Source organism: Populus euphratica, unplaced genomic scaffold, assembly GCF_000495115.2.
Source record: "Populus euphratica unplaced genomic scaffold, PopEup_1.0 scaffold41.1, whole genome shotgun sequence".
Taxonomy (NCBI): Eukaryota; Viridiplantae; Streptophyta; class Magnoliopsida; order Malpighiales; family Salicaceae; genus Populus; species Populus euphratica.
Window position 1 is genome coordinate 12,570 of NW_011499868.1, and position 25,578 is coordinate 38,147.

A 25,578-nucleotide genomic window follows, 5' to 3' on the forward strand; every position below is an offset into this window, starting at 1 on the left:
GGGGTGAGGACAAAAGAAAAAGGAAAATGCTTTTCTTGACACTTCAACCTGAACCTTTCTAAGTTCCTCTTTTTGTGATCTCCTGATTATTTATGAAACCATGGGCATTTCCATTGCTAGAATTTGCCTCAATTGGACTCCCAACATTCAAATGAGTACTTAAAGTCTGGAAAACTTCTTTCTTTCCTGTTATATGAAAATTTTCATTCACCACCAAACTCCACAACATTACAAACAAACTGAACTGAATTGCATCAAAAAAGTAATATTTGCCTCCCCTAAAGACCAGACACTTTATCACGACAATAGCTTCAAGGTTTGAACATGTCTGCAAAATAAGCAACTCCTGCTGAAAAAGAGTATTCAATTCGCATGAGCATGCTCAGTAGGCATCTGTTTCTCCTCGCACCATTTCTGTGCCTTCATTGTCTAACTTCCAATAAGTTCAACTCTGCCTTCGTTGTCTAACTTCCAATAAGTTCAACACCTTCTATCCCTATCAAACACTCTTCAATACCTCCCTAAACTCTCTCATTTTGATTCATCAATAGGAAAACCAATACGAGTGCTGCCTTTCCTGCGCTGGCCCTATTGCTTGAAGAACACAATTATTACAGTACTTCACATTACAAAATTCTCCATGAACCTATTCGCTTTATAACACCTATGACCCTAGGCTCTCCTGACTTCTCATTTTCATCAAATACAACACCAATTACTGACAATGATACCACCACCACAAATATCAATATCACTTATTCGATATTGTGAGGTGGCATGTTCTGCATAATATATCAAATTTAAGCCATTATCTTACATTCTCAAATTTCCCGTGATTGTAAGTAGCATTGTCAGTGTATTCTCTCTTGGAGGAGAATTTGGAAGATTCTCCAGTTAGTTTTTAACTATCCAAATGTCGAAATGGAGCACAGTTACAATCTTATAGAACTCTATCATTTTTCTGATCTCCAATTACTGAACTCATGCGTATCGAATTATTCACACTAGAACCTTCAACAAAGCTGGAATACCTAATCCCACAAAGTTCTAAGCTCTTCACTCCACCATAGTACTGGAGTACCGTGAATTTTTGCTTAATTTAGGGGTTAGCACCAAGGTTTCAAGAAAGTGAATGTTATATTCAGCAGATTATACCGTTTACCAGAATACAAAGCTAGTATAACATAATACAAACGAAGACAGCCAGAACTAGCCTTTATCATTTAAGCAGATTCAATAAAGAAAAATATGCATTTAACCATGGAAATTATTACTGCAAACTCTGGTATATTTAAGATAAGCATATATCATTCTAGAAAAAAAAAAAAAACCCTTAAAGCGAGACTAAGAAACATTAAAGAAAAAGAGCAACCTAGAAACTGAAATCAGATTGCTCATGACAGAAAGATGCAAACTAGCATCTTAGTGCTCTATACCACTTCAGCTAGGGTTTCATGACCATGAGGAAAATTTCATCCGTAACTCGGAAGATGATCACATAGAAGACAGGAGTCTTCTTGGTTTCCTTCCCTCCCTTTATGAGCTGAAAAATACGTTGTTGGGTTTATTTAAAATTATGGATTGAGAAAAGAAATATCATTTACTTAGGAGATGTAAAATCTATAAAGTTATTATATTTTAGGATAGAAGTTATTTGTGAGTTGTTTTATTATGTACACTTTAGTGTTTACAAAGAGAAAAAATAAGTTTTGGATTATTTTGAGATTTAAGTACAAAATTAATTTTATAAGATATCATGTAATTTTTTCTATGATCATCTTGCATGTGGAGTAGTGATGCAAGTCAATAGGGATCATAAAAAAAATTTAGAAGGTTTAACAAGTAAAAGGGGTTGCAGATGTAATTTTTAAATTTATAATTTTATCTTTAAAAATTAAAATATAAAGTAGTCATTTTCTTAACGGTCACATTACTTTTAAATAGGTCAGAAAACTTGTATTTATTAGGAAACAACTAAAAATTCAAATTAAAACATAGAAAAAATAATAAAATATATTATAACATGAGCATTAATGCTCAAAACGTGATTATGAAATATCCAACTATTCGTTCAACAAAACATTGGTTATCTCACGGGAAATTACTTATAGAATCACTTGTAAAATTTAAGTCATGTTCAACCGCCAGATCTCATTATTATAATTTTAAAGAGGTAACTAAACATGGTTGCTTCAGATTTTTTATTATTACAATTTTAAAGAGATAACAAAATACGGTTGCTTCATAACTTTTCTTAAACCTAAATATATTTCATTAGTCCGTAAAAAAAAATATTAAACCATCTAAACAGTATATCTAGATCGTATGTTTATTTAGTAATGTCAAATCATTATCTAAATGCTTAAAATTGCTTGCGTTTACAAGCTGACCGTATCAAGTAGACTTAAGTTATCAAACCATATAAATTTTATATGTGTTGTTGTATGACTATAATTTTTCTTATTTTTTATATATCTCTGCTTACTAATTAAATTGAGATTTTAGGGTTTTTTCGACTGCACACATGTATCATGTTCCTCCAATTTGTTATCCATGACGAATTTGGACAGTTTTGTAAGTGTTGCATTTCCATTAAACGGATCGTATCTTCTCACACGGAGGACTTTCAGGTGAATTTTTGAATGGTTAGTGCGAGGCATATGCTTTCATGCCCATTCTTCTGCGATATGCTGCATGAAGAAAGCCATTAATCATAGCAGCTCATATTTCATCTAATACATAATTCAATACCAAGAGCTAATCATATTCCAATTACAAGCAGAAAACTTACACGGTTTTTCTTGACAGATAGAACTGTTCGTAGCTATTATCAAGATCGGCTTCGATATCAAACTTGTGAGAGTATTCATGCTTGAAAGAAGAAGATTAAAATGCAAGATTTAAGAGCTTGCCACAAAAAAATACGTGTACAGTAGACTCATTCTCAGGTGCCAATTTTTTGGCTCTCTCAGTTGCTTTTCTTCTTCTTGATATAAGATAGAAATACATCTCGTTCCAAGTGTAAAGTCATGTAATTAGGTGACATAATTAATGGGATTTGAGTGGAAGATGAGTTGTAATTGGTGGAGAATGAGTGGAGGATGAGTTGGTATACTTAATGGAGTATGAATGGAGGATGAGTTGTTAGGTATATATTCTTTCTAAATTTATGACCATTATACCCTTATTCTTGCCTATAAATAGGCAATGCATTCAAGTCTATATGCAAATCAAAATAGAAAGAAAAAGAAGAGAGTGAAGAGAGAGTAATCCCACAAAATTGTGAGGTATTTGTGATAGAGTAAGTGAGGTGTTTTCTACTAATAATAAAGAGATTCTTAGTTGTTCTCCTATTATTAGAGAGAGGTTGTAATTCCTACATTACTTAGTAAAATCTTTCTATACTTGTCTGTGAATGTAGCCCAATTGGGTGAACCACGTAAATTCTTATGTATTCCATTTCTCATTTTATCTTATATCTTATCTTTTATCTTGTTAGGTTTGCATGCCAGCATCCTAACACCAGGCAGCCTCGTTTATTCAGAATCAGAGTCATCCAAGGGGAAATATTCAAAAACAAGAAAACTCATAGACATAAAGCTCTTGATATGTGGAAACGAGAAAGGTAACAAACTATCAGAATTGTTAATTTAGACATGAAACAAAAAAGTTCAACAACACAAGGAGATTTCTAGTTTCCTTTCTGTTTGATGCTCCAAGGGTATGGATCAGTACCTTGAGAGCCTCCATTGCCGATTTAAGCCTTATCAGTCCCATGCTTCTCCTTTCCGTGTCCAAGCCTTATGACTGAGTTTGAATTTGTATCCTTAGTCTCTCCTTCTACACTTGATTCAGACATTCCCAAGTCAGGAACTTAATCGAGATACTACCTTCTACTCTCCTTTCTATCGCAGGCAAAATTTCTACAATGGACCTTGGTTCTACATGTAAAACAAGTTCCTCGTAGAATGATCAAGAATATACTTTGATACTTAAATAAGTATTTGATTTATCGAATGACAAGGGGGTAAAATTCAAAAAGATAAAATTGATATTTTTTCTATAAAAAAGAGATGTATCTTCTTTATCTCGTTGAGAGTGTTGTCTCTATAGTATGCTGAAATGAATCCTTCTCTTGATATCTCGATTTCTCCTTAAATAAGTATTTAATTTTGTTTTATCGAATGATAAGGAGGTAAAATTTAAGAAGATAAAATTGATATTTTTTTTTGTAGAGAAGAGATGTATCTTCTATATCTCGTTGAAAGTGTTGTCTCTATAGCATGTTGAGATGAATCCTTCTCTCGATATCTCGATTTCTCCCCTTCTTTCTCAAAAAAATAGTAAAATATTTAGTTTGGAAAATACCAAGAAAATAATTATAAAAATATCTATGAGAAAAAATAATATTCATGAAGAATAATGAATTATACCATGTAAATTATATTTATAAATAGTAAAACGATGTGAAACAATGTAGCTTAATCAATCATAACCATAAAAAAAATATAAAAAAAAAGAAGTGAAGCTAGGTTTAATTGAGTTTAGAAACTTAAAATTTATTTTGAATAAGCTTTGCATAGTAAAAATTATTTATAAATAATAAATATATTATTATAAATAGTATGATTCAATCTGAAATTTACTCTCAATAAATTTTGCATAAAAAATAGTATTCATGATAGTAAATGAAATTACACCAAGTTAAGCTATGACAAAGAAGAGAGGAGAGAAAAAAGAGGGTGGAGCTCCATCTCTCTCTAAATAACCATAACTATTATAATCAAGTCTAAATTTATTCTAAATAAGCTTTGCATAGTAAATATTATTCATAAATAATAAACACGACTATGCCAAAACGGGATAAGAGATGGAAGGAAAATAAAAAGAGACAGAGTTGGGGTGGGCCACAACCCACCAGAGCTTCTTTTTCTTCGGTATAATCAGAACTTTTATTTACTCATCCGAGCTTTCCTCTCTGCGTATCTTTTTCCTAACATGAAGCGTGCTTGTTTATAAAGTAAGCACCTTCTCTCTCACATCCTGCTTATCGAAAATGGTAGTCTTGAATGTTGAATTTTCATCATATCAGAAGACCAGGAAATCTGCTTTCTCCCAAGCCATGACCTTGTACAAAATTTTCCCAAACCATTTTGGGAGAGTCGCTCATTAGTTCCTTTCGTAAGTTTTGCATCCCATACATATACATGTCCACTTGCACCTTTCAGGACAATGGTCTCTAGCAATTTTTCCGTCAAGTTGTCCTAAACTATCTAGGAATTATCTGCAAACAACAATACTATGAACAACCAAACCAGCCGTCAGTAAAGCCACAAATTAACTAATAATAATTATGCCAAAACAACAATAAAAAAAATTCAAAAAAAAAAACTATAGACTTTAACAATGAATTATGCAAACAAAAACTATAGACTTTATCTACATTACAAAAAATACACCAAAACAAAAAAACATAACAAAAAATAGAAAAAAAAAAACCATTAAAGTAAAATGAAAAAGAAGAAACACTAACCTTTTCAATTGATGGAGATTCACCACAAAAAAAGCTTGATATCGCCGGTGAAGAAGGGAGATCAACACAGAGAGGAAAAGAAAGGTGAAGAACTTAGGAGAAGAGAAAATGAATTGAAGAGGCGGTCGGGGACACTTATATGGCAGTTTTACCGACGGATTCACCGACGATCATATGCCAATTTTACCGACGGATTAACTGACGGATAGAAAATTAATTATTATTTTTAATTTATTCCATCGATGAGGTGTAAAAATTCGTCGATAAATTTTGAATTTCACACCAAAATTTTTAATATCCCTCCATATTTTTCGTGGTTTGTCTGCAATATGACGCTGTTAGAGATGCATTTAATGCACAACGCTTTGAAATGCGCACGATCTGTCAGTAAGTTTGTCGATAAAATTGATCCGCCACCAACTTTGCGACGGACTCAAATCCGTCGGTCTGGCCGTCAGTGATATGGTGGCATTTGAAGTAATTATTTTCAAACTCTATGAAATGCCGACAGCCTTGAGTCTGTCGGTGTGGCTGTCGGTGATGTGGTGGCATTTCAAGTAATTATTTTCAAACTCTCTGTTAAATGTTGATGGCCATGAGTCCGTCGGTGTGGCCATCAGTGATGTGGTGGCATTTCAAGTAATTATTTTTGAACTCTCTGTCAAATTCTGACGGCCTTAGGGCCATCGGTGTGGCTGTTGGTGATGTGATGGCATTTCAAGTAATTATTTCCGAACTCTCTGTGAAATGTCGACGGCCTTGAGTCCGTTGGTGTGGTCGTCGGCGATGTGGTGGCATTTCCAGTAATTATTTCATGTTACAAAATCTATCATCCATGACCAATAATTATTTCAAGTAATTGTTTCATAATTGTGACATTTCAACTAATTATTTCAAGTAATAAATATTTTGTGTTTCAAAATATATCATCCACAATCTAAATTACATGAAAAAAAAGGTTTTACATAGCATTTCATTTTGGTAGTTAGTCAGAATTTTCTTCTTCATCGTCGTCAATTGAATTGTCATCACCTTCATCGCAATCTTCAATATGAATATCATCTTCTTCATCTACAGTTGCTTGTCCGCTAGAGCTTAAAAAAAATCCAACTCCTCTGCGTCAACATCAACAAGACTATCATCGAAAACATGAAAATTTGAATTTTCTTCCAATTCAATCGAAGAAGCAACTCAATATAGTTCAACCACCTCACTAACTTGAAAGACTTCATCTTGCACACCTGTGTCTTCGTTCTCATCCTGAACAACCTCGACACGACCCCGGGGTTTTGTTTTTAAAACAGACAACCAATCCACTCTTGATTGATCCTTTCTAAATGAAGGGGTGTATGTGTAATAAACTTGTTGACATTGCTTTGCAAGAACAAAGACATCGTTTATGTTGCGGAGTCTAGCTTTTGAGTTGATTTCAACCAGACCATAGTCCGGATCAACTCTGATTCCTCTGTCAGTCGTGTTATACCAATAGCATTTGAATAAAAATACTCTATTCTGCTCGTTATGATATTGCAGTTTGATGACCTCTTCTAATCTACCATAGTAATCAACTTCTAACTCATTACTAGTGGATCCCTTAACACAAACACCGTTGTTGTATGTTTTTCTTCCTTGCCCAAATTCTTCAGTATGGAAAACATATCCATTGACAAAATACCTGTTGTAGCACTTACATTTTCTTTCAGGCCCCAAGCTTAGTGAAGACAATGACTTAGGTGCACTCCTTCCCATTTGGTAAACCTTGTATGTAATGTACATCAATAAACAGTAAATGAACGAGAATCTTGTAATGACATGCATATGTACAATAATTTTGCAAGTTAGAATGAGTTTGTGATAGTGCTTACATGTGTTCTGAACCACGTGGCAAACTGCTCATCTTGTAATTGAAAGATCTGGGATTCGGTCAGCTGTGAGTTATTGGAGAGCAAATATTGTTGATGTTACCTGCAAGTGATAATGAGTGTATGATATTACAATATATAATTAACAGTATATTACTAACAAAATTTAATTAGTATAAACTTACTGAATAAAAGGTCTCAACTCATTACAGTTAAATAAAACATGTATATTTACTAACAAAATACATATACTAAAAAAACAATAAAATTAACATTTAATTAAATGTTAAGATTTAAAAAGAAAGAATTACTTACAAAAATTGATAAAATCCATCGGTAAATCAAAACACGGATGCTATGACCACAAAACTTCAAGAAATATAACTTGTTGTGCTGATATGAGGGAGATTTTTGTTTGGGGGGATGGGGGGCTGGTTGTTTGCAGTTGAGAGAGTTGGGACTAGGAAGAAGAAGAAATAGGGGAGGAGAGGTCGGCAAGGTGAACATATATTAACTTTTCCCGACAATTTCTCCGACGAAAAATCCGTCGATGATTCTGACGGCACAATTGACACGTCACCGTACGGATCTACCATTTCAAATCCATCGGTGAATCCGTCGGCAATATAAATGGTGGTCACTGTAGGGCCTGTCTTTTTGAATCCGTCTGAAAAAATAACCCGCCAAAACCTCCACGTCAGCGACCTATTTTTTTTTACGACGGTGACGTCTCCGTCCATAATTCAGTCGGTAACTACCGAAGGAAAATTTTCCGTCGATAGTTACCAACTGAATTACGGACGGAATATAACCGTCGGTAATTTCAACCTCAAATTACTAACAGAAATATTCTGTCGGTAAATTCGTTGTTATTTAGCAAATTTCTGGTAGTGAAAAAAGAAGATTAAAATGCAAGATTTAAGAGCTTACCACAAAAAAATACATGTACAGTAGACTCATCCTCAGGTGCCAATTCTTTGGCTCTCTCAGTTACTTTTCTTCTTCTTGATATCAGATAGAAACTACATTTCATTCCAGGCAGCCTCGTTTATTCAGAATCAGAGTCATCCACGGGGAAATATTTAAAACAAGAAAACTCATAGACATAAAGCTCTTGATATGTGGAAACGAGAAAGGTAACAAACTATCAGAATTGTTAATTTAGACATGAAACAAAAAAGTTCAACAACACAAGGAGATTTCTAGTTTCCTTTCTATTTGATACTCCAAGGGTATGGATCAGTACCTTGAGAGCCTCCATTGCCGGTTTAAGCCTTATCAGTCCCATGCTTCTCCTTTCCGTGTCTACGCCTTGTGAATGAGTTTGAATTTGTATCCTCGGTCTCTCCTTCTACACTTGATTCAGACATTCGCAAGTCAGGAACTTGATCAAGATACTACCTTCTACTCTTCTTTCTACCGCAGGCAAAATTTCTACAATGGACCTCAGTTCTACATGTAAAACAAGTAGAATGATCAAGAATATACTCTGATACTTAAATAAATATTTAATTTTGTTTTATCGGATGACAAGGAGGTAAAATTCAAGATAAAATTAATATTTTTTCTGTAGAGAAGAGATGTATCTTTCTTATCTCGTTAAGAGTGTTCTCTCTATAGCATGTTGAGATGAATCCTGCTCTCGATATCTCGATTTCTCCTCCTCTCTCTCAAAATAATAATAAAATATTTAGTTTGGAAAACATCAACAAAATAATTATAAAAATATCTAGAAAATATATAAAAACAAGTAATATTCATAAACAATAATAAATTATATCATATAAATTATATTATTTATAAATAGTAAAATGATATGAAACAATGTAGCTCAATCAGTTAAAACCAAGAAAAAAGAGTTAAAAAAAGGAGAAGTGAAGCTCGGTTTGATTGAGTTTAGGAACTAGGGACTCATTTTGAATAAGCTTTGCATAGTAAAAATTATTTATAAATAATAAATTCTTGATTGAAACTCATTCTAAATGAATTTTATATAAAAAATAGTATTTATGATAATAAATGAAATTACGTTGAGCAAGAAGAGAGGAGAGAAAAAAGAGGGTGGAGCTCCATCTCTCTCTAAATTACCATAAATATCATGACCAAGTCTAAATTTATTCTAAATAAGCTTTGCATAGTAAATATTATTCATAAATAATAAACAACACCATCCCAAAACGGGATAAGAGATGAAAGGAAAATAAAAAGAGATAGAGTTGGGTTGGGCCACAACCCAACAGAGCTTCTTTTTATTCGGTATAATCAGAACTTTTATTTACTCATCCGAGCTTTCCTCTCTGCGTATCTTTTTCCTAACATGAAGCGTGCTTGTTTATAAAGTAAGCACCTTCTCTCTCACATCCTGCTTATCGGAAATAGTAATCTTGAATGTTGAATTTTCATCATATCGGAAGACCAGGAAATCTGCTTTCTCCCAAGCCATGACCTTGTACAAAATTTTCCCAAACCATTTTGGGAGAGTCGCTCATCAGTTCCTTTCGTAAGTTTTGCATCCCATACATATACATGTCCGCTTATACCTTTCAGGACAATGGTCTCTAGCAATTTTTCCGTCAAGTTGTCCTAAACTATCTAGGAATTATCTGCAAACAACAATACTATGAACAACCAAACCAGCCGTCAGTAAAGCCACTTGAAATTATCAACAAGTAGTAGTATATCTTCTTCATGCTTGTTCTTATCAGCTCGTCTTTCAAGTTATTAACAACCATTACTGTGAAAAATTGGTGTCTGGTGGATTTATATTCAGTCCAATACCTTTGTTTTTCTGACATTTCTCACCTTTGCTTCATTTCTTCAATTCGTAACAGGATCATTATGTGTTTACTTACTCAAGCACTGTTTTCATCAAACTAGAATGATCAGAACGAAGAAAGGTAGTAAAATAATGGATCCAGGTAATTATTTATAGATGAATTGGGTATGAGAAGAATGCAGTGCCTAAAACAGATCGCGTGTTTTCACTCACCCTATAAAACAAAGCTAAGCTTAGCTTAGAAACAAGCAAGCACATACCTCAGTAGAAGATGTGACTAGTGGACCAATTTTTTCTGATCTAGCAAAGACTCTTTTCATTTTCAGGAGGGGACAAGATGATCTTCAGATTTGGGCTGCTAGAACAACAGAAATAAGATGACTACCTTGATTACATCGCAAATGGAAGATCTGGCCGAACCTGGAGAAAGTTCTTACAACCTCCAGATTAATTTGAGGATCAGAACAATGAAGACAATTTTTGCCTTTAAGAAGCTATGAAGTGGCTTAATATGAGTTTAGGAAGGAAAATGTAACTCATTTAAGCCAAACCATGCAATGGTTTGGCATCCTCCACTTCATGAGTTTTTGAAGCTAAATCAAATATAGAAACATCAGAGCAAACACGCGTGGCCGGAAGTAGAAGACACACTTTCTCTACCCAGATCTTCTTAAGGTTACCAGGTTCCTCTCTCTTCAGCTAGGTTCTCTCTGTGAGTAATAGAGCATGAATAGATTCGAGTAGAAGAGATTTTCTTGATTTTATTGCGAGTTCTGTTGCATCATATGTAAACCCCAGTTCTCATTACTATAAATGCATCCGATCAGTTTCTTACGAGAAAAAAGACCAATATGAATGACACCAAAACTATCACACATTGGCTTGAGGAATTGAAAATTAAATACAATGTCATTGCATTACGATATCACATCATAAATTTTTAATATAATGGTAGAAATAATATAACATCCCTTTAAACTCTTTTTTCTTTTTCTATACTTTTAATTAAATGGCAAGACCTGCTAATAATAATTAAAAAAAAAAGATATTTTTTTATTTTTTATTATAGTCTTACAAGAAACATATGATTCTTATTTTTCTATAATTTTTTTATAAAAGATACATCATTACAATATTTAAATTAATTTTTATTTTATTTTTACACCTCTTATATAAATATCTAATATCGTCTCCATTAATATTACTTGGATTAGATAGTACATAGTTAATAAAACTCTCAATCCCATTATAATAATTTATTTTGCGCAACACTTTCAAAGAAACTCGATACATTCATGAATTATCAACATATATTAATTAATTATATGAACTAAATAAATTAATTAATATTAATTTATCTTAAACTTATTTAATCTATTTTAATATTACTCTTAAATCATTATTAATTATCTATATAAATTCAAACTCCTTCATATTAATTGAAAATTTTAACTCAATAATAAAATTAGAAAAATACAAAACGTAACCATTAAATAAGTTATTATTTATTTTATTACAAAATATCTAAGTCATAAAATCAAAATCAATTTCATCGAATTACAAACAAATACAATATTTTAAAATCTTAAACAAACTCTAACATTTACAAATCATACATTCATATAATAAATTTTTATAAAAAAATTATAAAACAAGTAAAAATATAGACAAACTACATATAATATTATATATATATATATATATTAACATTTGAAAATTAAGTTCAAATAAAAAATGAATAATTTTGTTACTTAATATAAAGAATCATAAAAAAAAAATTAGAATAATGATATTAACAAACTAAGTGTAAGGATGACCAGATTTATGGTGATAAAAATTTGATTTATGATAAATTAGGAGGTTTGTTGTTGTTTTTTTTTTTTTTCAAAGAAAAATAAAGAAATAATAAGAAATGAGGGAGGAAAGAGGAAGTCACTCGTTAGGTTATAATTTAAATATTACTAATAAATTCATGAAAAGATATTACTAATAAATTATTTAATCAGTAATATTATTTATAAAAATAATATGTTATAGTGTTTATTTATTTATTTTTTTAATTTTTATAACTATAATTTCATTGTTATACACTAATAGAAATTTTCTAATAAATTCATGAAAAGATATTACTAACAGATTATTTAATCAGTAATATTATCTGTAAAAATAACATATTATAGTGTCTATTTGTTTTTTTTTTAAATTTTTATAACTATAATTTCATTGATATACACTAATAAAAAAATTTATTAGTATATATAAAAAAAACTATTTCATCAATAAATTTAATTATAATTACCAATGAATGTTTGGTTGTAAGTATTTCTGTTTTTATTTACTAATTTTTTGATAATATATAAAGATATTATTGTTTTACAAAATTATATTACACACACATTGCTTTTATTGAAATGACGTGTGTGTGTATTGCCATCATATTTAAGTGTGTGTATATATATATATATATATTGCCATCATATTTAATTTTTTGAATTTAAGAATTACTCCCGTAAAAATTATAAACACGTGTCACGTAAGTTGTAAGTCTTATAAGTAATTTAATATAAATAAAATATTTTTAATATGCGGCCGTTCATATTTATCATTTTTTATATAAAAGCACAACAATAAAATTTAATCAAATCGTTTAATTATTTTAAACATATATAAGTATAACACAGTAACTACTTATTAAATATTATTTTATCTCACAACACAGAATAACCCGCCATAGTATATAATTCAATGAATAAAAAATTTATTTTATTCTAAAAAATAGAGCTGTTAGCTTACAATAAATAAACTCGCTCCCGCATTCTATTCTCAGTTCACAGAATCACGAAGCATGTAGTAGTCGTAAACTGAAAACGACATCGTGTACAACAGAAAAGAAAAGGCCAGGAGGAGACGGAAAAGTAAAGTCCACTTTTTTATCAGCCGCACAGCACCTAAACCTCTTCCCTAAAGCCCTCCCTCCATTGTTGCTCCCTCCCTCCCCGTATAAAAAACCTAATAAGTAACCAATTTGTTAAAAATATGACGGGAAAATAATAGCAGAATTCTCAGCTCATCTCTGTTTCTTCTAAAGTTCCAATCTTTTTTGTAACCATAAAACAAAAGTTCAATTTTTTTTTCTTTTTAATGCAATCCACGTTAAACGCAGCCATAAATTATCATCAACTGAACTTTCAATGGAAATCTCAAAAACCCATTTCAAGAAAATTCAAAACCTCTCCAAAAATCCTACCTTTAACCAATTCCCTGAGAACTTCCATTAATTATGAACCTGAAGAAGGCCTTGACAAGGTTCCGGGTCCACCCGGGTCTGAACCCAATTCATTGCTGAGGTTGCCGGTTGTCATTAGGCAGTCGGGTCGGGTTTCGAGGTATATATATGAAGGGAATAGCTTGAAGTTAGTCAGTCTTGATGGGGGTGCAGGGTCCTTTTCTTTGGATTTTGAAGATGCGTTTCGTAAATTGGTTCGGGTTTCAGGTTTTGGTATTAAGGATTTTTTTATACCTAAACAAGTACCTGAGAATTATATGGGTTATGTTAAGTGGAAGTTTTTGCATAGAGTTTTTAGCTCTGCTTTGCAAGTTCTTGCAACTCAGGTACGTATAATGCCTAAGAGATTTTATTTTTTTTGGCTTGTTTGGTTTTGAAGTTTTGAGGGTGGTTGCTGTTTTTCTAGGTAGTATAAGCTTGAATAGAGCGTGGATAGTTTATGGTTATGGTTTTAAATGTGAAGGTTGTTGCTTTAATTGTTTGGTGATTTTAAATTGAACCCATTAAAGTTGCTGGAGAAATTTTTGGAGACTGATATGGAATATTAACTTATAAGACTTAAAAACTGATAAACAAGCAGAGATGATTAGAAAGAAATGGGATTTTTTTTTCTTTTGTAAGGAAATTCTGGCTTACTTGAATGCTTATATTGTGAGAATGGGATTTTTTATATTAGGCAATGTTTCGAGCTATAGGCATTGGGTATTCTCGTTCGCTTCCATCGGCAGCAGCTCTTAACTGGGTGTTGAAGGATGGACTTGGACGGCTAAGTAGATGTATTTACACTGCTAGCTTAGCATCTGCATTTGATACTAATTTGAAGGTATAATTTCTGCCTCCATTAGAGTTCTGATTTATAGGTTTGAAGCTTTTTTCACTTATTTGCTTATGGCGATGTTTAAAAGTCTTGCAGTTACAAGCACTGTATTTTGGTGTTGTTAGAGCCTTCACTATACTTAATGTGTTCTGTTATGGTGTTTTTTCTTTTGCAGAGAGTTAGGTTCACGACATCCGTTCTGTTCAGTTTGAGCATTGGAGTTGAGCTGCTGACTCCCACATTTCCTCAGTATTTCTTGCTTCTTGCAACTCTAGCCAACATTGCCAAACAAATAAGCCTTGCATGCTACCTGGCAACTGGTGTAAGGATTTGCCCTTAACTGTTATTCTCCTTTCTATTACATGAACTGTCCTAGTTTTCAATTCTAGTCTGAAGAATGGTTTCAGCATCAGCATTCATGATATGCTGATGTAAATTAGTTCTTCTTTTTTTTTTGAGAATATAATGTTAGTTAAATTTTGTTTGTTGAGGACAAAGAAGCATCCATGAATAACATATGCCTATAATAGTATCTTACTTTCACTACTTTGTGCGGTGTTTACAAGTTTATTGTTTAACAATTTCCCCTCCAACAGTCTGTTGATTTCTTTTTTCCTTTTTGATTGTTCTTTTGTGTCTATGTACCTTTTGCTGTTGCTTGCTAAACATTAGCTTCATCATAGAACATGGTCTGCAATCATTGCAGTGCCAGTTCTAGGTGGCATTCATACTCAAACAGTGAAGCACATAAACAACACGATTCTAATATAAGTAAATTTAGTGGCTCAAAATAAGTTGTGAGCCCCCACCATCATTGCCCTCATATGTGGTAAATGGAAGCATGCTACACCCACTTCATCGTTATTCTTAGGGACTGCAGTTTTACAAAGCACTTCTACATGTTATGGTTTTTTGTTGTAATGTTTCTCTCTAATACGCAGTCTGCTGTTCATAGAAGCTTTGCAATAGCAGATAATATTGGTGAAGTTTCTGCCAAAGCACAGGTTATAATTTTTCCTTGCATGACTGCTATGTCTTTCATACAGAATTTTATTCTTTTTCCTTGTGAACATATCCTGACCTGTGGTACGGGTTTCAGATACAAACGGTTTGCTTTGATAACCTTGGTCTCATGCTTGCTGCACTTCTGAATATGTTGTTCAAAAACAACCAAAGGTTTTCTCTTTCTTTCCCTAAAATGTCCCTCCGTTTTTGTAGGTTTATCAATAAAAATATAGTTTCCTCCCAGTAATAAACTTTTTGTATTTTGGTGATATTCAATCAGGTGAGACATGTCTGATGCTTATACATGTTTTTACTCCCCACTTTATATGTATATTCCTGTTTCAAAGTTACATGTACCTCTGGTTCTCATCATATTCTGATGCTGAAAAGTTATTTTAAATTGATCTTAATCGAATAACACTTAAACCTTCCCTTCTGAAGAAATAATGTTTTCTACCATTTGGACCTATCCTTAATGTGCTAACTGAATTCATTGTGTTGATTTATGCCATTGTATATTTCTGACTTGTTGTCAATATGCAAGGTTGCTTGCAGGTTTGCCTTTCTTTGTTTACCCCATTTTCTCAGCTATTGACCTTTTTGGAATATATCAAGGACTCCAGCATGTCCATCTACAAACATTAACTAAGGTTTGTGTGGGCTAGCATAATCTATCTGCTTTTACATTTGAGACCGTTGAAGAACAAGATATGCTCAGTAGCAGATTTTGAGATTTTCAGTTTTCTTTTCTCATGCAAAAAACTCTTTCTGTTGCTATGTGCATGCTGGTTTATTATCGATTCTGTTTATTGAACCTCTCCTGAATGAAACAAAGCCTGTATTCAAATTCCAGAGACATCACATTTTAGATGTCTCGTGGCTGTTTTGTTATCTGTACCCAGACAATATAATAAGATTGTGCTCTCCTTGTTTCTTAACTATTAGAAATTTGTTCTGTTTTATTTACTTTTGCAATTATGCTGAAAGTATCTTGATTGAACTTTAATATTAACCCATCACTTATTTCAAACCAGCTGAAGTCCCAGCACATCCATGGATCAAATTTGCTTTTGTAAAAATGAATATCATTTCTACTGCATATATGCTCTAGTACTGCTTCTCCTCATTTTATAGATAAAGGTATTTCCTCAAAGTATGAAGCTCACTGTTCAACCTCTCAACTTTTCCTTTCTCTTTTCAGGATAGGCTTGAAATCATTCTAAATTCATGGATTGATTTCAGGCATGTTCCTTCACCTGCAGAAGTGAGTAAAGAGGAAGGAATTGATTTTCTGTGGACCAAAAGTGGGTCTTTTCTTCTCAGGTTTTAGTGTTTTCTAGTGCTTTGATATTAGGTGTTATGAATGATGCAACTTGAGCTAATTATTGGTTTTCTTTAACAGACAAAGAATTGTGGCCCATTAGGATAGGGTGCTTAAATACCAACAGCGAGATACCGAAGTTGTCAATGATGGCAATGCAGGCTTTAACTAGCGAGGATTATTATTTTGTATGCATGGAGAGCTCTTGCAGAGAGTGGACAAGAATTAAGCCAGTATAGCCATCAGAATCTTTTTCCTTGCATTTTCATATAATTATACAGCCGCTCCTCTTAAAATTCGTCTCACTCGTTCTTTTCTCTGATCAATTTCTAGCGAGGTATCCTACTTTGCCTACGGGAGGGTTCTGGTACTGCAGATGTTATTATGGGTTTGTTGCAGGTAAAAGGAACTTGTGAAATAACCATTATTTATGATGCATGCATTATAATTTTCATCGCATCATTACGGTATGCATGTTGATAGGAGAATCTGGCAGTGTTCCTACTTTTTTCACATTAGTGATGTAAAATGCCTTTTACATTTGTTATTATAGGCATGCTACATTCGGAAGGCCCTGCTTTTCAGCAGCATGTGGGAGACGGCTGTGGAGGATAAAGATGCCTCGGACTTGGTTTTCAAGGAGTGGTTTAAATTGATCGATGATAGCAAGCAATCTGCAAAAAGGGATTTCTCCACTTTGAATGATCAAATGGGATCTCTGGGTTGGGCTCTAAAACACATATTACTCAGCACAGAAGAGCAGGCTAGATACAGTTTTGTAGATGATTGAACGTGGAAGATTGGGTGTACTCCTGTAATATTGTGGGTGGCTCTCTGATTCATCATGAAAGAGTTTTGGGGATAAAATTGTTTGAAAATGGGGACAAGTTGTTTCTGTTGTCTCTCTGAGTTGCTTCTCAGGAGTATCGAATATCTATGTATACAAACATGCACGCACACAAACAGGTGAGTATCGAATATCTATGGATACAAACATGCACGCACACAAACAGGTGGGTGATTCTATACAGTAGGGTAGGGTGCCTGGGGCTTTTGGTAGCCTTCAACATTCTTTGGTGGATTGAATCTGCAATATAAATTTAATATACCCGATTGTGATTCTATCTGATTGTCCAGCAACTTATTAAATGTCAATCTTGTAAGCCTGTCACTGTCAGGAAGATCAACTGGACATGTATGATTTTTTACACCTCAAATCTGGTACGTGCAGTATGACGTCTGAGGGCTCATGTGACAAGGCCGCTACAAATCCACCTGCCTCCGCCAGTTAAATGGAGAAACAGACAACAGAAGTGGGAATGAATTTATAATTTTCATATAAGCATGAAAATAATTATTTTCAGTTTCTCTTGCTCTCTTTTCCGTGTATTTAACTATTTATCTATACTCTCATTGAACAAGCATAAGCAAATGCAAACCGTCACACATGCCTGCGTTCATCCTTATCAAAAGACTTATTTCACAAAATAGACAACGAAAATTGGTGCGCGTAGAAAGTCGGCATCCGAAAGATCTTATAATATCATCTTATATTACAAATGAATATTCGATTCTGTTCAGGTGTGGAAATAACTACACGCAAGGTAGAAAACCAACATCAAGCGATTCCTTCAGTGACTAGGAAAACAAGTGTTTCATCCTAATTTCTGTGCTGATAATCTCGGAAATAATTTTTTTGCTGCAGAAAATCGAGATAAACCTAAAGGCTGGCTTAACAATCTTACAGCTGCAATAGCTCACGCAAGTAAAACTTCTCGTTAATTTCTGTGCCCTTATATGTACAGTGGCAATGAGAACTGCTGTTTAGAGCCAAGATCCATGTACAAGTGTTTCTTGCTTTACTGATCAGGGGGAATAGGAGCTTGCTTCAGTGCTATACATTGAATACTCACTGAGACTGAAGTTGGGCTTTTCTTCATCCCACTTCAAAATCTCCTTTGCATATTTAAGAGCTGCATCAACACTATCAGGTTCAAGTCCCTTGACCACAGAAACATACAACTTCCTTCCAGTGAGTGAAGAGTAGAGCCTCTTGAACTTGACTGCCATATAGTGTGCACCCAGCTGACCAAGTGAGGGGCTAGTATTAATGCTGTTGCTGGTGCTGTTGGAGCGATGGCGACTGATCACTGGATGAAAATCATCAAACCAGTCGCACTGAGTCAATGGTACTCGCTCAATCTTCTCCTCAAACAGATCAAATTTGTTTAGTATCAAAAGGAAATCCATCTGCTCAAATGTTGGGTGTGTAACAATGCTCTCAAAGAATTTCCTGCTCAGCAACATCTTGTTAGTAGACAAGCCATTCCCATCAACTGTAAACTGATCATAGTCATTCATGGCAACACAGAACATGACCATCCCAACATCTTCAAACATCTCTAGCCACTTGCAGTTCTCTCCAAGCCCCCGTGCATGTACACTAATTAGTTGATACCTGGTGACCAAAGAGAAGGGGAAAAACTGTCAAAAAAACATACCACTTCAAATGACTACATATTTAATAATGTTCCTGAGTGATGAGATAGAAGAATTAGACGAGCCATGCCAGAGATTGAGCAAAGAGCACAAAGGCAGCAGTGATTGCTTACAAGCTGTTCATAACAAAGGCCAGAGCTTAAAACATCTGAAATTTAAGGCATATCTATAATAAACCATGGCTCCTACCTAAGTAAAGCGTCATGCAGGTCTTCAGTGTCATATTTATCATCAGATGCTGACTGGGGATACGAGAAGTCCAAACAAGCAAGCCCATTTGATGAGGTAACACCCTCAGCATATAGGATATCCAAATCTGAGGGCTCATAGTCTGTTCTCAATATATCAACAGCCTGTGGAGAATAATTTTAGTAACAATAACAAAGAAACTGCGGTTACAGTTATCATCTAATATGTTTGGCAAGTGCACAATAAGATAAAACAAAATGGTCTATAAACCCGTAATCAACCCAGTGGTATGCTTAAACATTACTATTGCTCAGCCTATGCAAGCTGAGGTACAAAAAGGCATTCCATTGCAACCATAAATCAGGTATTGTTATTGGAGAGAAGCATCTATATAACCAAATATAATTTAAGAAATTTTGACCAATAAAATGAACCTGACAAAAGATCTTACCCGCTCCAAGAAATAGCTTGACACACTAGGTAGCATTTCCAGTTCATTTCTCCGCTTGTAAGTGGCCTGAATGGCTGCATCCTTCCACAACTCTTCAACTAATGGTGCATATTCACGAGTAGCTGCAGGAAAAATGGCTTCCAAATTACCTGAAACCATGGTCTTCAGAAGCCAGTCCGAGAATGCTTTCAGCCTTGGACCAATTGAATAGATAGTTTGGTTTTTGGTGTTACTGGTACTCCCTGTTAGCACAAAACATTTTCTTTCAGGCACTTACAGAATATAAGCCCGCGAAGAATTTTAAAGTAAATGTAAATCAATCAGCTGTCACACACCTACTTCTACATTGTAAGTGAGTGGATTCAACACGTTCTGAAACAGCATGTTATTCATCAATACTACAAAGCACTTATCTAATCACATCTTGAAGATGGAACATTCTTTGGCCCATCCCAGTTCCAACCTAAAATCTGTTTCCTTATCTCCGAAACACTACTTGGATGCAAGAGTAGGTTAAAATCTGGTGTATTCCCGTACAGAAAAAGAGAGTGTTGGGAATTACAAATGTGAAGCCACAACCTTTGTTCTTCCCAAAGCTAAGTTCATAGCAAAAATCTCAGAAAGAACTTGGGGTAAGGATTTCTATACACTTTTAGTTCTAATGGTGTTCATCTATACATGTTATATGCATCCATGGGCATTTCTTTTTTGTTCCTCTTTATGCATGTCCACCACATGAGTTAGTAATAAACATGAGGGTCATTCTTCAAAAACAATACCAACAGCAAGGAAAAAAAGAGAGTTGAGAAGATATAGAGAATAGAGAGACTCAACATACCACTAGCTTCTGTTTCATCAGTAGATCGCTCTTTCTTCATTGCAGCTAAACTTTCCTCTTCGAAACGGTCACGGCCCTCGAGAAGTATACCAAGATAACCGTACACGTTACTCTGGATTGTCAATTTAATGTTTTCACGCTCATCTTCAGTAAAAGGGACAGGTTTGTAAAGAATTTTTGCCTGAAAAAAGCATTGAAATAAAAATTAAGCACGCTAATTTTGGACAGCATTGTCTAGCATTGCTTTTATAGCCATGCTTTGCAGGATAAGGCATGGCCCTGATAATTTCAGGGGTCACATTAGAGAAACTGAGTACAAGCATACAGGTACACAGATCAATGCAGACCAAAAGTAAAAAGCTTGCAGAACAAGATTCACATAGAAGCACTCCCTCCAAGTGCAGTCAGATGTTTTAACCAGTCCAATACACGCAATGACAAACATTGTAATGGCACAAAACCCACAAGACCACCTAAATGAGTGGGCCTTTTCGTTGTTCTAGTAGTGTTACACCTATTTTAACTCATTTTTAATCCAAATAAATTGCTTTTGTTGATGGTTTGACTATGTTTCAAAGTTTAACTTCGGCTTACTATTTAAACTGCTTTAAGCATGGTGTCTAGGGTTAGATTGGAAAACTTATGCTTTCGCAAAATAAACATATTTTACACTCAATTTTCCCACTTTATCCTTTATTAAATAGCATTATCTCATTATGGGATATGCTTTCCACTACTTTTCAATGATAAAGGCATAAAGAAATATCATTGGGACCCACTTTTACTAAAAGTTAAAATTTTGAGCAAACCAACTGTGGAGATTTAATTTGGAACAGAGGGAATGTTTGATTTCACAGTTGCTAGAGAATAGCAAATAGCTTGAACACTGTTGATGGTTCCTACTTTACCATCCAAGGTTCTCCAACTAAATTTAATAATCAAATAGATGCATTAGCATAATAACATCTATGTACGTTTTGAAACATCACTTGGATGTTCTTAGATAGAAAAGGAGACCATAACCATACAACACAAAGTAATGACAGGCAAACCTCGTTAACATCCGTAGTTGGAAAACAAGACAATGACCATATGACACTAAGCAAAGACTGGTAATCCTTAACATAAACAAATTTAGAGGTGAGATTCCCCAATTGAGAAACTACCTGCTTAAAGATAGTACTTGTTCCAGATCCACTGTATCCAACTAAAAGCAGCTTCAGAAGTGTTCTCTGCTCAAGGTAGTCTGGGACGCTTCTGCTAATCAGACTATTAACTTGTTCTCCACAAGAATTTGAAGGTTTAGAAGGAACAGGCAGTGATAAGAACGCACAAACAAGCTTCATTCCCGCCTGTTAAGTAACACAGAAACAAATAAATTCCCATGTGCATATATAAATGCAGAATTAGAAAGTTCAGGCAGGGATGAGGTTTCCATGTAGAGCATACCTTGCCCCAAATGTAACCTTTAGTGTTCTTCTGTCCTTCTTCCTGGTATGATCCATCCTCGTTCACCCAAAAATGTGGGTTGCCAGCACATTGAACTCCTGCCAACTGCAATTTCAACAAAATGGTCTTAGTACTAAACCCTTTACATTAAATCATTCAAAACAAACAAAGAAAAGAGCATGTATAAGGACCCAACCTGCAACATCCTAAGCTCTACTTTTGTGATCTCCCGGCCATTAATGAAAACCTGCGTGTTTCCACTGCTTGCATTTGCCTTAATTGGACCCCCAACATTCAAATGAGGACTTATAACCTGGGAAGGCTTTTGCCCTTCCTGTTAGATTAAAATTTTGAAATAACCATCAAACTCCAAAAGAAAGAAACAAGCCATATCATATTATTACAAGAACATAATCACTGAAAGTATTACACTATATTCACCTTTCCCCAAAGACCAGACACTTTATCATACCAATAGTTTCCAGGTTTCATCTTCTTAGGCGGGTTCAAACAGGTCTGCAAAATAACCAACTCCTCATGACAAAGAGGTTCTCCATTCACATAGACATACTCTGGAGGCAACTGATTAGCTTCGCACAACTTCTCCGCCCTCATTACCTGTCTAACCTCCAAATCATTCAACAACCTCTTGAGCATCCTCGAACACTTCCCTAAACTCCCACGCTTCGGTTCATCAATCGGAAACCCAATACAGGTAACACACTTCCTCCCTTCTGGCATCGATCCCATCGCTCTAAGCACACAATTGATACAATACTTCGCATCGCAAACAAGACAAACTTCCTTCTCCGTGAACCTATTCCCCTTAAAACACCTATAACAACTCCCCTTCTTCCCTTTACTTCTTGCCTCTCGTTTAACCCGAATAACCCTATCCTCCTCCTCCAAAAAATCTTCATTCCTTTCAAACCCATCATCAATATCACTAGTATCATCACCACCAACGCCATCATCCGATTCAATATCGCGAAAAGTAACAACTGGGGCTTTTCTACCCTCACCATTCACCTCATTATTAGAAACCTTCACGCTAGAAACACGCGAAGATGGGTACTCATCATCAACATCAACACTGCTTAATACAGACTCATTTGACTCCCAATCTCGATTCGATGACAATTCATTAGAAACCCTCAATTTTAACAAACTTTCATCACGAAATTTATCATCAAAACTATCAGAAAACTCTATGGTACTTGAACTCCTAGCACCATCATTTAACAAACCTGAACTACTTAACTCACCAGAAAACACACTCTCTTGCAAATTACAATCAGCAGCTCTCTCTATAACTGAAGTTGGTGAAACAGTTATAACTCCCTCTTCAGATCCACAATCCTTACCTGGGATTTTACCAGTAATAACAGAATTTGGGTTTTTACTGGTATCAGATGAGGGTAGCAGGGGCTTTACTACAGGTAAGGTGATCTTCCGTGGGAAATTAATGTGAGAAACTACCGCGGCGACAGGGATTTTGTTGACGTTGATTGGGACGGCGCGTGGGATGTCGTAACCCACCGGAGGACCGGTGTATTCAAGAGCGAATGAGTATTGAGCTCCATCTTCAGTGACTGGTGGCATTTTCGTAAATTTGTAGATCAAAATGAAACCCTGACCTTAACTTCAAAAACAAGAAGAGGAAACATGTTTTTGGTTTTGGTTTAAGTTTGGGTTGTTGGGTTTTGAGGAATAAAGTGAGTGGTAAGGAAAAGTTTGGGCTACTGAGTTGATTTGGAAGAAAAAGACGAAAAAAAGACGAGGGAAAAGGGAAAGTGGGTGAATAATGAGTTTGCTTGTGAGAAGAGGCAAATTGAAGAGATGATGGAAAGGGAAATTTGGGTTTCAAGATTGGAGGCTAGGAGAAGAGGACAGGTTCTTGGGATAAGTGGGAAAGGGAAGAGGGTGTTTGGGTAGAAGGAAGATGCGTTGGACAAGTAGAGGAAGAAAACCAGGCAAAGACAGGGCAATAAGAACTCAAAGAAATGAAGAGAAGAAGATGCTTTGGTTTAATGACACTGTAAGCTCATTCATTATTATTATCATGCACATGGCAGTTCCATGTGCATGTATGAAGGAGAGGCTATAACAAGGTGTGGAGGTGTTATTATTAGCATTAGCAGGGGCAAGGGGGGCATCTGGTTTCTTGTGTTATTGGAAGAAAGGTGAGGGTGGTGGTGGTGGGGGACACAAACTTTTGTCTTTTACATCGTGGTGGTGGAATCGGGGGATAAATGTAGGGTTTGGTAGGGCCACGGATGGGACCACCACCACCAACGCTTGAAGAGCTGGTTTGCATTGCGGCAATGGTGGTAAAAATATTTTTCAAGTATGTTAAACAATTAAAAAACTAAAAAAAATAATTTTTTAAAAAACATTTTCACACACCACCGCAATAAAAGAGGTCCCAGAAGAGAGAATTGTGCTGTGGTGGGTATGTGATTGCTACTGCTACTGTTTTTTTCAGATTCCTGCTTGGGAATGTGTTTTTTTTGCTCACTTTTTGTATAGGGTAGACTAGCAGGGTAGGTAGGTTGGCGATGGCTCTGTAATGGAGACCAAGTTGAATCGCACGGGGTTTCCGCACCCGTTTTCTCCAACTCTTTCTCTGAGCCGCCTCGTTTGGGATCTTTCTGACCAAAATATTTATGCCTAGATATTTTATTTTAATCTTTATTTATTCTTATGTTCTTCATTAAATACACATGAAGTTTTAATTAAAATCAAATTTAAAAAACATATATCCAATGTAACCCTGAGTTTGAACTGATTCCTTAATCTCTCTTTTTTTTCTTTTCTTTTTCTGATATCCTTGTTCAATTAATATTTAAATTTTTTATCTCATTAATGCTATTTAAAAGTATAGTAGTAATTATTATTTTTAAATATATTTATGCTGCTTGGGAATGTGAAAAAATATTTTTTAAAAAAATATTTTTTATATAGACATATTAAAATAATATAAAAACATAAAAAAAATTAAAATTTACCTCACACTTATTTAGAATATAACATCAAATAAGAGCTAATTACTAACCCCACCATAATGACGAGGCCACATTTTAAGAAAGGGGAGCAATTGCATCTCTTAATTTTTTTTTATTTAACAAAAAAGTTATCATGGAGATTTTTACCCCTCTTGTTAAAAATCATTGAGCCCCTTTCTAACTATTATCTAATAATACTTATATTCTTTAATAATATTTATAATAATAGTAGTAATAGAAATAATAATAATAATAATAATAATAATAATCTTTATCATCATTTTTATTATTATCATAATAAACTATTATTATTATCACTATTAGTAACATTATCACTATTAGTAGTAGAATTGTATAAACTATTATTATTATCACTATTAGTAGTAGAATTATTAATAATAATATTATTATTATTATTATTATTATTACTATTATTATTATTATTATTGAAATAAAAAATTATTACTAGAGAAAAATTAATTATCATTACTATTATTATTATTATTAAAATAAAAAATTATTACTAGAGAAAAAATATTCATAAATT

The 25,578-nt window shown here is 34.2% G+C and overlaps 2 protein-coding genes across 2 annotated transcripts; one reads left to right on the plus strand and one right to left on the minus strand.

Moving 5' to 3' along the window:
* Window positions 1-13,085: 13,085 nt before the first annotated feature.
* Window positions 13,086-17,731, plus strand: RUS4 (root UVB sensitive protein (Protein of unknown function, DUF647)). Its single transcript, XM_011027353.1, has 11 exons — window positions 13,086-13,783; window positions 14,134-14,280; window positions 14,450-14,596; window positions 15,216-15,278; window positions 15,374-15,450; window positions 15,824-15,929; window positions 16,481-16,583; window positions 16,682-16,833; window positions 16,934-16,999; window positions 17,154-17,566; window positions 17,614-17,731. The coding sequence occupies exons 1-10, from the start codon at window positions 13,313-13,315 to the stop codon at window positions 17,388-17,390; spliced, it is 1,569 nt and encodes a 522-aa protein (XP_011025655.1). The 5' UTR covers window positions 13,086-13,312; the 3' UTR covers window positions 17,391-17,566; window positions 17,614-17,731.
* Window positions 17,732-18,058: 327 nt separating this feature from the next.
* Window positions 18,059-24,206, minus strand: XLG1 (extra-large G-protein 1). The gene is made up of 8 exons (XM_011027354.1): window positions 22,468-24,206; window positions 22,223-22,360; window positions 22,027-22,131; window positions 21,744-21,929; window positions 20,578-20,758; window positions 19,740-19,981; window positions 19,289-19,452; window positions 18,059-19,058 (listed from the first exon to the last, which is right to left on the minus strand). Exons 1-8 carry the CDS (start codon window positions 23,626-23,628, stop codon window positions 18,467-18,469), a joined length of 2,769 nt encoding a protein of 922 aa, XP_011025656.1. The 5' UTR covers window positions 23,629-24,206; the 3' UTR covers window positions 18,059-18,466.
* Between the last annotated feature and the right edge of the window lie 1,372 nt (window positions 24,207-25,578).